A 13,147-nucleotide genomic window follows, 5' to 3' on the forward strand; every position below is an offset into this window, starting at 1 on the left:
AAAAAATGAGTTTTCTCAGGTTTTTAACTTCTATTGTGGCTCTAAAGTCGCCATGTCAGCACTGCTCTATAAATGAGTGGGATCATTATTTAAAAAAAAAAAAAATAAAACTCAGTGAAAGAATGAAAACTTTTTACTTTGTACAAAGTTAACGGGCGTCCCTTGGACAAGTGTGTATACAATATGCGTATTAAACAGTGATGCATCTTTAAGTCTTTTATTTTTGCCGTGTCCCATTTACAGAAATACAATGTCGTTTTTAGACAATGACAGGGGTTAAAACGAGGGGGGTGGGGGGAGGTGTTAACTTTTGCCCCTTGAAACTTTGTAACCTAATAAAACATTTGCATTACAGCAAAAAAAAAAAAAAAAAGACATTGTTCCCGTCGTTAAAGCCTTTGAACCAAAACACGAAGCGGATGAGTGAAATCCACGTTTGACCCGCCGAGATCCACATTCAGGACCGCTGTTGTGGATTGCTGGGTTGTTTTATTTTCTCCAAACGGTGTAATTTTAGGAATCACCATGACAGACGAGCAAGTGAGAGAAATGGAGAGTTTTACTCTGGTGAATAAAACACGGCCACGATACACCACACAATGGTTTGAGAGAATTGCGTTCTTTAACAAGTGGAAACAAACCAACGAAAAATTACAAAAAAAATAAAATTCAACAAAAATAAAAAGATGAACACAAATGCGAAATTTAATAAATTATTACATTAAGGCACCTGAAATAAAAAGGATTCTTGATGGGTTTAGAAATGATTTGAAAACTTTAAGGCTACAACGTTGGCATGTTTTGAATGCTTTTCGTTACTCCAAAGCTTAAAAAAATAAAAAATAAAATACATTATGAGATGGTAGTAATTTTTGTCTAAACTGTGCGAGTTATTATGTTTTATAACTGAAATTTACTGATGAACTATAAAAAGAAACTGAATCTGGGTGCCAAACAATTTATAAACCCTTCAGAAAATCCTTTATAGGTGGTACCTCTTTGTAAAAGTTCTCAAACGGTGGGACTCTGGATGTTAACTTGTTATAAAACCGGCTTATATCAACTGACATAAATAAAAGAAATGACATTGTAAAAAATAAAAATAATATTAATAACAATAATAATAAAAATGTGTGACTTGTCTTTAACTTATTTCAAATATACACAGCGACTCCTTTAAGTATTTACATGTATGTACAGCGTAGTCATTTCTGCTTTGATCAAATACCTTGAATGGCGTTGCTGTGAAATTGAACTCTTTAAATGTACAAGAATCCCTTCGAGATCAGAGAACAAGGAGGTCAAACATAGGCAGCACGACTCGGAGCCACGACAGCTCTTGGAAAAAGGCACTTGCTACCAAACTCAAATACTGCAAAATATTACAAATACAGCTTTCAGCCAAGACAACTGAGACACAAGAGAAACAAAATGAAAAAAAAAAATAAAACATAACATGGAAGGCCACGTAGTAGGCACTGGGGTTTGTCCCCTCTCCCCCCTCCAGGCCAATGTTTTGGTAAGGCATGACAGCCACAGGTGGATCGGTGGGCGAAAGCTGGAAGGTGATGGAGAAAACAGCCCATTTTTGTCCAAATCCGCAGAGTGAACTGACACTTTGACAAAATCATAACAGCCTGTAAACAATCCTTACAGCTTCTTTTTTTTTTCTTCTTTCAATTCCTTTTCAACAATTCAAAAGTTACTTAAATAGAAGAGTTACATAACCCCCCGAAAAAAAAAGAAAAAAAAAAAAGTGGGAAGCTTCTTTCGCCTCCTGAAATAATATATTACATGTCGGCGCCTTCTTCTGTATGCAACGAAAAGTAACAAGTAAGCAAAAGATGTCCACTGTGCTCAAACCTCCTGAATAGGAAGAAAAAAAAAAAAAAAAAAAAAAAAAAAATCATCTTCGGCGACAGTGACGAAAACATATAAACCAAATCAAAGAATGGCTTCTTGAACACAAAGCCTTGTTTCCTTTTCAAAAAGAACAAAAAAAAAAAAAGTCCCAAACATGATAGAATAGTTAGTAGCTGCCTTGCAGCCTCTCTTGCTTCTGCATTGTCCTTTAAACTTTCTTACACGCAATGGTCTTTCAGCTCTTTCTGACCAGTCAAGACGGCACTGACATTTTTCCAGCGGTTGTCTTTAGGGCTGTAGCCTTGGGTCCGGTGGGGGGCTTTAAGAGGCGCGCTGGAGCTGTGCAGGGTACAGATCACGCCCCCACTGGACTGCACCGCAGTTTTAGAGTACTTATAAACAAGCTCCTCTCCCGCCTCCGCTCCACCGCACTCCTCCTCGAGCTCCAGCTCGCCCTCCGTCTCCTCCTCCTCCTCCTCGTCACACGTCCGACAGGATGGGCCCATGAGCTTTTTGCGCTCCTGCTCGGCCTCCCTGTTGTTCTCCTTCAGCTGCTGCTGCTGACGTCCCACCACGAGACGCAGCGGTTCCCACTGGTTGTTCACGTTACCGTCGGGAGCCGACCGGCTGCTCCTCTCGCGCTCTTTTCTCCGTTTCCTCGTCCACCACACGCAGACGATGATGCAGAAGAGGCAGAGCAGACAGAAGAGGACACAGAGAAGAGGCACCAGGTAATCTGTGGCGTACGGGAGAGGAAGGGGGGGGGAAATTAAAACTCCGAAAACTAAAAATGACTTCCAATTAAGGCGTGGGGGTACGCCTCTTGTTCATCAACACTCACCCACTGAAGAGGGCATGGTCTGCGTTTGCACTTTGACTTCGATGACCGCCAGCATTATGGTGCTGTTGTGCCTCTTGGATAAGGTGCCCACAATGGCGCTGGCAGCCTCCTGGATCAGACTGTGGTCTGGCAGATTCTCGGGCTGGAAAGACTTGAAGCCAAAACAGAACACAAGAAACGCTCAGAAACAAGAAGAGTGGATGTGCATTCATTCCAGCCCCTATCACAAATTCACACAGCGTAGATGTGTTAAATCTGGAGGTTGCAGAGCAGGGGCTAGACCAAATTTACCAGGGGGGCCAAGGTGGGGCCAGTGTTTTTTCACAGGGGCACAGAAAAAAAATTAAAAACAATAAAATGGCAATATTTAACACTGGAACTACAGGTTCCAGACCCCTGATCTTGCAGTTGAAAACTTTGCCCCCTGCTCAATACGGCTAAAGCTAAACGTGAAACATCTTAAGTTTTAAATTCTTTTTAGAGTAAAGCTGTATAGGTAAAAAATTATATTGGTCAAAGTGACCAATCAGTTATGGTTTCTTTGCCATTGCAAATAATCATGAAGTTTTTTAACATCATGCTTTTAGTACAGGGGCCATAACAGGGGCCAAGGCCATTTCTACAGGGGCATGGGCCCCTGTTGGCCCCTGTCTAGAACCGCCCCTGTTGCAGAGTCATTCTACGCGAGTGAAACAGCAAAAAGACTGAAGATGAATAACGGTTTTTAAATAAAGCGGAGATGGCGGAACAAAGAGGCTGCGGTGCACATTGCACAGCTTCCGTGATCCATTTCTAACCACTTTTCCAAATTGATTTATTCTAGTAATAAACATCTCTGGTGTGGTTTGATTTGAAATGACCCGACTGCAGCCAAGAAACGCTTCTGATGTGGCAGACTGAACAACTTAGTAAAGCAAGTCTTCAAAAACAAAGTGCAACTGCTCGAAGGAGAGTGAGAAAAAAAAAAAGTCTGGTCTGAAATGTGCAACTTTAACCTCCTAAGGAGTGAAGGAGTCAAAAATTGATATATGGGGCATACACCATGGTTCTGTCTTAGGCCCAATGCACTTTAGCCTGAATATAGAAAAGCCTGAAAGTGTTTTAAACCTGATTTTAATATAGTAATGTGTGGCAGTGTTTAATGCTGTATGTAGGCATAAGATACTGTTTATGTAGACCAGTGGGTCTAAAGTGCAGCCTGGTGACCATTTATAGCCCCTTGACTGATTCTGTGAGGCCCCTGACTGCAACTCAGGAACGATACCAGCACATGTGGATGATGCAGATGGAAGCTTTTTAGTGTTTAATTATAGCAAAATTATAAATTATACACATTTTCTTTTATTTCTTACAATGGCAAATGTATAACAGGAAGTATTTGTCTTTTAATAACCACTCTTTTTCATTTCACATCTGTCCACTGACATTTATTCAATAGCAGACATTGGTGCACCACAATCTGCTATTAAGTAATTTATTAAACTTGGCTAACTACAGTAACATCCTCAAAGAATCGCATTCTTATTTGTGAGAATAGAGAAATTTCCATACTGAGTCCAAAATAATTTCTAAAATTATGGCTTTCTTGATAGTTTGATTGGTTAAAATATTGCAGCCTTATAGACTCGTTGAGCTGATTTGCAAAAGCGGAATAATAAGCAGGCCAGCAGTGCAAAATTCCCAATTGTTTACGTTTTTCTGAGACTTAAAGAAGTTTTTCAGAACCTTCCAAATTTTATTATTAAATCTTAATTTCGACTTATAGTGCAACATATTTTATCTGATAAACAACTGAAATATCAGTCGTTTTTTTAAGAAATAAAACCTAATCCAACAGAAAATGGGGGGAAAAAAAACGACCTGCCACACTGCGCCTTAGATTAAAATGACTATACAGAATATGCGATGTGTTCAGTTGTACTTTACTTACGATGGCCACCTCTACAGCATCTGGATTTGACTGGGAGAGGTCGCACAAAAGAAGAAGGTCGTGGTCTTTCGCCAGCCTCCTGGTGTCGGGAAGATACCTCAGCTCAAAGCAAATATTCTCCACCGTGATCCCCTGCACAGACGCATGCAACCACATGCATAGACTTTATCAGTGTCGGTGCAAAACTCAGGAGAGCTCAAAACCACAGGCTGCCACAGGAGAAACGACGCGCAGAGCGATGACTCACGGGCGGGACTTTGTCTCTGTTGAAAACAAGAGTTATGCGGCCGCAGCTGTTGTCCAAATGGCCGCTGTTCGGCTGGCACTTGGTGGTTGCTTGGAGAGGCGGGGGCCCAGCCATCGAACAAACCCCCCACTGATCGCAGGGCTGGGAGAAGCAGGTGTAGAAGCTGTGCTCCAGACACTCCTGTCCAGCTGGGCAGGACTTCTCTCCCTTCTCTGCGTCTGACGGCTCGAGTCGGCAGGGGCGGCGGCCGCACACCACCTGGTGTCACACGGACAGAACGTAAAGCTTTGTTTTATTTTGCCAGATCATTTAATTTCCAGTGGTAATTAGACATTTCTTGTTTAGGTCAATTAGCGACTTCGGAGCGTCGATTGTTTGTTGTTTGAACTTTAAAAACGCACAGCAACCATGTCCAGTCCTCACACAGGTTTCCAAAGACTGCACGTTTGTTTTCAGCAAGCATCCACTGCTGGGGTGCATGCAATCTTGACTCGGCGCGAAGCGGCCTGCAAAACACTGCTGCAACATGGTATGAGAGTGAGAAGAAAGGGCCCGCGTACCTTTGAGCAGTGCACTTTGCCGTTGATGCAGTGGCAGTTGTTGCACTCCTCCTCCCAATGGCTGCCGTGGGGAAACTGCAGCCCGGCATAGTGACAAGTCCTTCCAATGCCGATGACTATAAACAAACACTGGGTCAATGTTGAGCTTTGGTAATCGGATGTTTGCAGTAATGATTGAGTACGTTAGTTGGTCCGACAATAAGAATACTTAAAAACAAAAAAAATGCACTATTAAAAGAAAAAAAAAGAAAAAGATAATTACATTCTTGACATCTGGCTCCTGATCGACCAAGAGGACAAATGCACTGGAAGCTATTGATCTCATCCACGCAGGTGGCCCCGTAGGCACAGGGAGATGACTGGCACTCGTTTATGTCTACATGGGGAAAGAAGAGCACAGTAATTAACACAAAATCAGTCTAAAACTTAGTATTAGTACACAGGGGAGAATCAGAGCAACCCTAGTAGTGGGACTTAAGCAACTTCGAAGAGGATAGTTAACTCATACAAGGATGACATTTGGGTCAATAGCATCTCCAGAACTACTCTAGGTCCATCTATGCTAAAAGCTTTCACCTACAGTTATGGAATATGGATCATTACAAAAAGAATAAAAGATACAGGCAGTTTAAATTAGCCCCCTTTGCAAGCTGGCTGATACACGGCTTGCCGGGGAAGAGGGGCGTCTGGGTTTCCTGTGGTCCCCGTTAACCCCATGCGGGACGAGCAGCCAAATCTAACGAGATCGTTTCGGGGTTAGCGGATCGATGCCGCCGAGCATAAAACGTTAGAAAGATCTCAGCTTCCGGGTCCGCTGAAATGTAGAGCAAACCTTTGGTCCCCTGTTGGCCGTCTTATCACATAAACTCAATGTGGAGGAGAGAATTCTCATAGTCAAGCTAGACAACAAAGGTGAACTCTATCCGGTCCCAACAAAGGAAGAGAAGGAGAGTTTCAGGGTCACTGGGTAATTTGTCTTGTGTGTGCGAAAGTGTGACCGTGTGAGTATGGAGGAGGGATGACCTCTGACCCCCCCGAGGTGTCAAAGAACCAAGAAAAAAAAAAAAAAAAGAAAAAAAAAAAAAGTGTAGAGGGCTTGGTGTTAGCTGTCGATATGTCAGTTTAATTCACGGTTTCATCTTTCTCCAAGCTGCCTTCTTAAATCCGTTTTAATATGTACAGTGGTGCCATGACTACGTGTGGATCTCGGGCACGTTGGACGTGTATTGTTTTAGCCGGTAGTGCGACTTATTTGCAGAGTTTACTCACTTATTCTGCAGTCTGGACCGGCGAACCCGGGGGTGCACTCGCAGCGAAACCAGTTGACTCCGTCCACACAGATGCCGCCGTTGTAACTGTGAGAGAGGAAAAAAAAAACAAAACAAAAAACACCCGATTAGATTAGGCTGGACATCCTTTCCAGCTGCGGCAGAGTACATTGTGTGTGTGCGTGTGTGTGTGTGTTAGTGGCGCGGGTCACAAAGCTCAATTCAGCTCATCAATACAAGCCTCCACCTTTCAGATGCTAATAGGTGTGTCCAGTCCCGCCCCTCCCCTCCTCTCATCGTGCCTTCCTTCCATACCTCCTCAAAGCTGAGCTCCCCCCAGGTCGCACGGGAAGAATGGACCCCTACATCTCCCCTTTGCCATTCAACCCCCCCCCCCCCCAACCCCTACACACACACACGCACCCCCACCTGCATTCACCACAGGGTCGGTGGGACTCTTGTCCTCCCCACAAAACTCCCACCTCTCACTGTCCTATTCAATATCGGAGCGCACCTCCCCCCCCCTCCGAGATACCACCCTTTGAGTCTCGGTTTTAGGGCAGGTTCCACCGGCCTTTAAAGGCCTGTCACCCCTGCAGCCAACATTGTCTGTGTAAAGTGCAAAGATGACGGAGGGAGGCGGGGAGACGAGGACAGATGTGTGCGAGGGTGCAAAACGGTGAGCGTTACATACCATGGATGATGGTTGCAGTCGTCTATGTCTGTTGAAGAAATAAAAAACAAAAGAAAAGGTTATTTAAGGTAGTTCTGATAAACTAGTCATTCCCTCTGCATCTGTTATTGTAACTCTTGTACAGTCCAATGAAATGTGTCCTCAGCTTTTAACCCATTCGTTCGGCAGCGGTGGGCCGCCAGTGTGAGGCGCCTGGGGAGCTTTCTGGGGTTATGGGTGTTGCTCAGGGACCCAGAATGCTCTGTGGGATCTGAACCGGGGAACTTGCAGCTTTCCTAGGATGTAAGGGCCCTGCTCTACCCATTGGGCCACCACCCCCTTTCAATTTCCCCAATTTAGAGGACATCTGATAAAACAGCCACGAGTGAGTGAATGAAGCAAATCATCTAGCCGCAGATTTGCATGTGACAAATTTCATTTGTAGACGTTATTTCAATGTTTTACACATTGTGGTAAAGTTTGGACCCAAATTTGCAGATTTGATTCTTTTATGTCGCAAGTTCTTGCAGATATATGCAAGTCTACCAAGAGTTTAAAGGATCAGACCACTGATAATAGTGTCTTTAACAGAGATGAGGTAAAAAATAAAACTTTATTTCCCTGTTCTGTGGCAGCAACACACCAAGCACTATTAAATGGCACAATGAGTTTTTCTTTTTTTCTTCTCGCCGTTTTATGGAAGACTCAGTTAGCCAGGATTGGTGAGGATGTGTAAAATAAAGTCTGAGGAAGCACAACGGCAGTAAGAACACATTTAAAAAGAACAGTATAATGTATGGCAGCATCTTGAAAGTTTTTTTTTTTTTTTTTTTGCATTTTAGCAAAGAAACTTCTGCTGTGGAGCACGCTGGGTTATTAAATGTTGGCAATCTGTTGGAAGTCACACAGGTAAGGGTTTCCTTATTCTATATGAACACCTGGTAATGCTAAGCAATTCATGTGCGCTAATTGCTAGCAAGAGATGCTAAAGCCCGTTTAAAATGGAATCCATCCCATAACAGCAAAACATTTTCTATTCAAATATTCCGATTGACAACTGTTTAAAAAAAAAAAAAAAGATCTTATAAACAAACACATATTCCTTGTCATAAGGTGCGCTTTTATATTTGGAGGTGAGGAAAAAAAAAAGTTAGAGCTATTCTCTATCTTGTAAAATCTATTATCACAAATCGGCTGCAAATATCACTGATCGGTGCGTCTCTAGTCTGCAAAGCTGAATAACTTTAGCCCCGTCGGTAAACGAGTTGCTTAAGCTGCAGTGCATTTCCTGCTGGTTACATTAAAAGCAATGCAGAGGCACTAACTTTGTTCACAGGTGGGGCCCTCCCAGCCCTCTTTGCAGATACAGGAGAATGTGTCTCCCCCTCCTACGCACGTCCCACCGTTGAAACAAGGACTGGAGCCACAAGTGCTGTTTTTGGCTGCCGAAAGTGGGAGGAGGAGAAAAAAAAAAATTACAGTGTTGCCCACAAGCACGAACACAGAAGATTTCACAGGAAATCACATTTCAAAACTGGCAGGAAAAAGGCATTGCAGAACATGCTCCAGTAATTACAAGTAACCAAAATCATGAATGTATTAGAACCATTAAACGTATAGTCAGAATTCCCTACTAAATACATAACGTACATTTTATAATCTTAAACTAGTTGAAGCAAAGCTACATATAGTAAAAATGAGCGTTGACGTCGGGGGGGGGGGGGGGGGGGGAACTAGTGCCTCACCTGTGTTGCACGTTTTTCCTCCCCAGCCAGGTGGGCAGGAACAGCGGAAGGTATCAATGTGGTCGTAGCAGGTACCGCCGTTACTGCAGGTGGTTTCATCACACTGACTCTCATCTGTTCATATTCAAATAAAAAATAAACTTATTCCCTTCTCACAAATCACAATATGAACATCTTTCAGTCAGACGGCATGTTTGCTTTCAGCTTAAGGGCAGCCGGAGCTGTAAGCACGTTTCATACCAAAATGCCGTACTTCTTTAGAGCTAAGAATCCCTTTTAGATTTTAAACAAGAGTGCAAAATAATGTACTATGATTTTATGGCACATATTCCTACAGCACTTATTAAATATGGAAGATGTAAATGGTGATGGCTGTAAGGAAGTGAGGAAAGAAGGAAAGAGATGGATAGTTCTAAGGTCGAACAATAAATGGACAGATTAATGGATCGATGATGGAAGGACAGGTCAATTTGGCCTGATTTTTTCCCCTAATATAAATCTATCTCTCCATTTTATCGTCAATGAATCTGACAATATTAAACATGAACAGTACTGAAAACTTCCATTTCATCGTCATGCAGATGTTTCTGTAACTATCTGCTGTTCACACTCGATCACAGACTCCAGACTGCTGCAAAGGTGGACTGCAGAAATTCAATCGAAACTTTAAATCCAAAATAATGATTTTTTTTGCCACCCCGAATTCCTTTCCTTCTCCGAAGAACATACAGTTAATTAAAACTGCCTGAGGAAAACCTCTCATGCTTGTCACCAATTACAAGCACCTGGGTTTATTCACTGATGTAGAGGTTTCTTTTAAAGGTCATCTTAAAATATTTGATCTCCAAATTGAGGTTAAGCTCATTTTCTATAACAGAAACTATTCATGTTTCTCCCTCGGAACTTCAGCTCAGACTCTTTCCCGTCTGCACGACGTTGCGCCTACGTGCGCTCCAACCTGTTCCCTACAATCCTCGACTCTGGCGTACTACTGTCCTGAGATGGTTTGTTGGTTCCAGCCGCCTCACCCACCGCTGTGAACTTCACGCTAAAGCTGGCATGCATGCCTTAAATGCAAGGCGGCATACTTTATTTTATATTTTAACTTTATTTTACCAGGTAGGTCACTAGAGAACCAATCCTCATTTTCGGCGACAACCTGGTCAAGAGGCAGCATCATACAGCAGTAAAAAACAAACATACACTCAAAAAAGTTCCCATAAGACAGACAACATGAGACCACTTAATCACCATTTACAATATATTACACACATGTAACGTGGACTAAATAACCAGAAACAGTTTCATGTATCAGAAACAACTGTTTTCATTGTGGTGATGAAGGTAGATAGGGGTGGTAATACTCAGTTTTAATGTTTTCTGTAAATCGTTCCCGTTATTGGGCGTAGCCAATTGAAATTAAGTTTGACCAAGTGATGTCCGGACACGTGGGAGGTGAAACACTGATGAGTCTGAAGGCATTGAGGAGTTTTGCCAATTATAGTTTTATAAATGAATTTGTACTGGATGACTCTAGTTCACAAGGCTCTTAGTGGGTGGTTCCCCACTTATTTATGCGCCTTTTTAAGAACCGTTATGCCTCCTTATGATCAAATTAGATTTCAGTGTTTTTCTGCACCTCATTATGGAAAATGAATCAGGACGGAAAGCGTTCAGTTATTCAGCCCCTTCTGCTTGAAACGCCCTCCAGTCTGAGCCGAAACCTTTCAAGCTAATTTCTCTCAAAGCCTTCCTCTCCGTCTTAAGAAAGCAACAATGGAAATCCCTCGATTAATGCCGGCGTTCACATCTTAAATAGTTACAGTCTTAGATTTTTTACTGTTGCTGTAAAAACAATTCCTGCATTTATTCGTCAAGTTGCTAATTTACTAATTATTTAGTTATTGTCGTCTTGTCCACTGTGACGTGTGCTGCTGCCTTTCTTGACCAGGTCAACCTCATGAATGGAGGTTTTAATCTTATTGGGTCTCATCTGGTTAAATAAATATAATTGTGCCATTTTATTTACAACTGTACCAGTTTGCATTCTTATAGACTTACAGTGGATTCAAACGTGTTGACCACTGCCAACTAGTTACAAATAGGCGGACTTGTGCCACAGAACGGAGCTGGAAGTCGTCGACACGAACGGCGGCGTTAACAGGAAGGAAAACAACTCACGGGAATGGCAGGTCTTGCCCTTCCAGTCACCGGTGCACTCGCAGTAAAAGTCATTGACCAAGTCGATGCAGCGTCCGCCGTTTTTGCAAGGGTTGTGTCTGCACTCGTCGACGTCTGCGGAAGGAGAAAGGTTACCATTGAATGGGAGAATGAGTCATCTAACTCCAAGCCATACAGGGAGATTAAGTGCGGTGCCTCTGGGAGCTCCACCCAAAGTGGGATTTTCTCTTTTCTGAAAGCTGCAGAGATTTTTTTTTTCCAAACAGAGGACGAACTCACTGAGGTCACAGAGATGACCCTCCCAGCCGTCCGGACAGAAGCACTGAAAGGAGTTCAAGCCGTCAATGCAGGTCCCGCCGTTCTTACACGGGTTGTCTATGCAGTCGTTGATGTCTGAAACAAACAAAGACATTACAGTTAACTCTAATTCAGTCAACCCGGAGGATTTTATAACATAAGGCTATACGTACTTTCATGACAGTAGATGCCGCTGAAACCCGGGTCGCAGATGCAGGTGAAGTTGCCCGTGGGTTGGCTGATGCAGCGCCCGCGCGGACCGCAGACGTTGGACGAAATGTGCTGCACTCCATCCGAGTCATTGGTGGGAACTGCAACAACGCAGCTGTCGATTACTGCAAAGGATAACAAAAAATAAAAAAAGGTTAAAACACATTTTTTATACTCCATAATTTTTTTTTCCAGGGTTGTTACATGGCTGCGTGGTTCTAGAGGCACCTTGACATGTTGTAGTTTGGCAGGCCTCCTTTACACGTTCGCATGTTTTTCCCACGTAGCCTTCGGGACAAGCGCAGTAGAAGTCCTGGTCCATGCTGTGGCAAGTCGCCCCGTTCTCACAGGGGCCGGAATCACAGGCATCGGCGGGAGGGTAGTACGAGATCTATGGGAAGTGAGAAGAAGGGCATGTTCTATTAAACACATTGCATTACACAGATTAACCCAATAATTAAAAGAAAACAATAAAAGGGTTCCTTTAATGCACCAAACGAGGATTGCTACCAGAGGCCAAACAGCAAGACACATTTGCACCTTAACTGCAATGATTGACAACTAAAGAAAGATTTTTGTTAGGAATAAGGAAAAATAATAAAAATCCCATAAAGAAATTGTGACAGTGTTTTTAATATTAACAAAAATACCATCTGTATTTTGATTGCATCTTATTTTTTGGGTTTACGGCCACCCCTAGGTTACACAATTGTTTGCAAGCGCCATTTGACTCGCTATAAAAAAAAAAAAAATAAAAAAACGTCAATTGCAAATCTAAATGAAAAATGTGATTCTGAAATAACATTTTTGCTTTTGCTCATGTCAACAGCTGCAAGAAATCTCGGTCACATCAAAACTGAAGCTACAAAAGTGAAATCTTTACTGCTTCAACATAAACAAAGCCATAAGACAGACAAGAGAAGGCTAATATGACGCTGGCTACATTTGTAATCTAAAGTAGTTGGGAAAATAACAAAGATTAAACGATAGACTAAGTATAAATGTTTAGAAATAGCCTTTGTATGCATAGTAAAAAAAAAAAAAAAAAAAAAAAAACGAACCTGGTGCGCAAGTTTTAAATTATTGCAGAAATTCTCAAATACACCCAGGTTTAAAATTACACCCACAGACAAAAATATATGCAAACAATCCAAGTAAAAAGTTAAAAAGGGTGTTTATGAAGTTTCACTCCGACCTCAGGTTTATTTGTAGCCATCTTCGAGCCTCTGGCATAATCCTCTCTGGACAAAATAACCCTCTTTGTGGGAAAAAAAAATACTTAAATTAAAAACGTATTGGACAGGACATTTATTATTAGGGTTGAGGTCAGGG

At 42.4% G+C, this 13,147-nt stretch overlaps 1 protein-coding gene across 2 annotated transcripts in view; it reads right to left on the reverse strand.

Annotated features, from left to right (window-relative positions):
- Positions 1-201: 201 nt before the first annotated feature.
- jag2b (jagged canonical Notch ligand 2b) overlaps positions 202-13,147 on the reverse strand; it is a 55,964-nt gene continuing 43,018 nt past the window's right edge. For both annotated transcript variants that reach the window (XM_036147230.1, XM_036147229.1), the window contains 14 exons: positions 12,044-12,206; positions 11,779-11,940; positions 11,588-11,701; positions 11,309-11,422; positions 9,128-9,241; positions 8,708-8,824; positions 7,404-7,431; positions 6,711-6,796; positions 5,704-5,817; positions 5,442-5,557; positions 4,882-5,139; positions 4,635-4,766; positions 2,705-2,855; positions 202-2,599 (listed from right to left, as the gene is read on the reverse strand). In XM_036147230.1, coding sequence (XP_036003123.1) covers positions 2,082-2,599; positions 2,705-2,855; positions 4,635-4,766; positions 4,882-5,139; positions 5,442-5,557; positions 5,704-5,817; positions 6,711-6,796; positions 7,404-7,431; positions 8,708-8,824; positions 9,128-9,241; positions 11,309-11,422; positions 11,588-11,701; positions 11,779-11,940; positions 12,044-12,206 — 2,187 coding nt within the window. In that variant the 3' untranslated portion in view covers positions 202-2,081. The remainder of the gene's footprint in view (positions 2,600-2,704; positions 2,856-4,634; positions 4,767-4,881; positions 5,140-5,441; positions 5,558-5,703; positions 5,818-6,710; positions 6,797-7,403; positions 7,432-8,707; positions 8,825-9,127; positions 9,242-11,308; positions 11,423-11,587; positions 11,702-11,778; positions 11,941-12,043; positions 12,207-13,147) is intronic.

Source organism: Fundulus heteroclitus, chromosome 15 (genome assembly GCF_011125445.2).
Source record: "Fundulus heteroclitus isolate FHET01 chromosome 15, MU-UCD_Fhet_4.1, whole genome shotgun sequence".
NCBI classification, from domain to species: Eukaryota; Metazoa; Chordata; class Actinopteri; order Cyprinodontiformes; family Fundulidae; genus Fundulus; species Fundulus heteroclitus.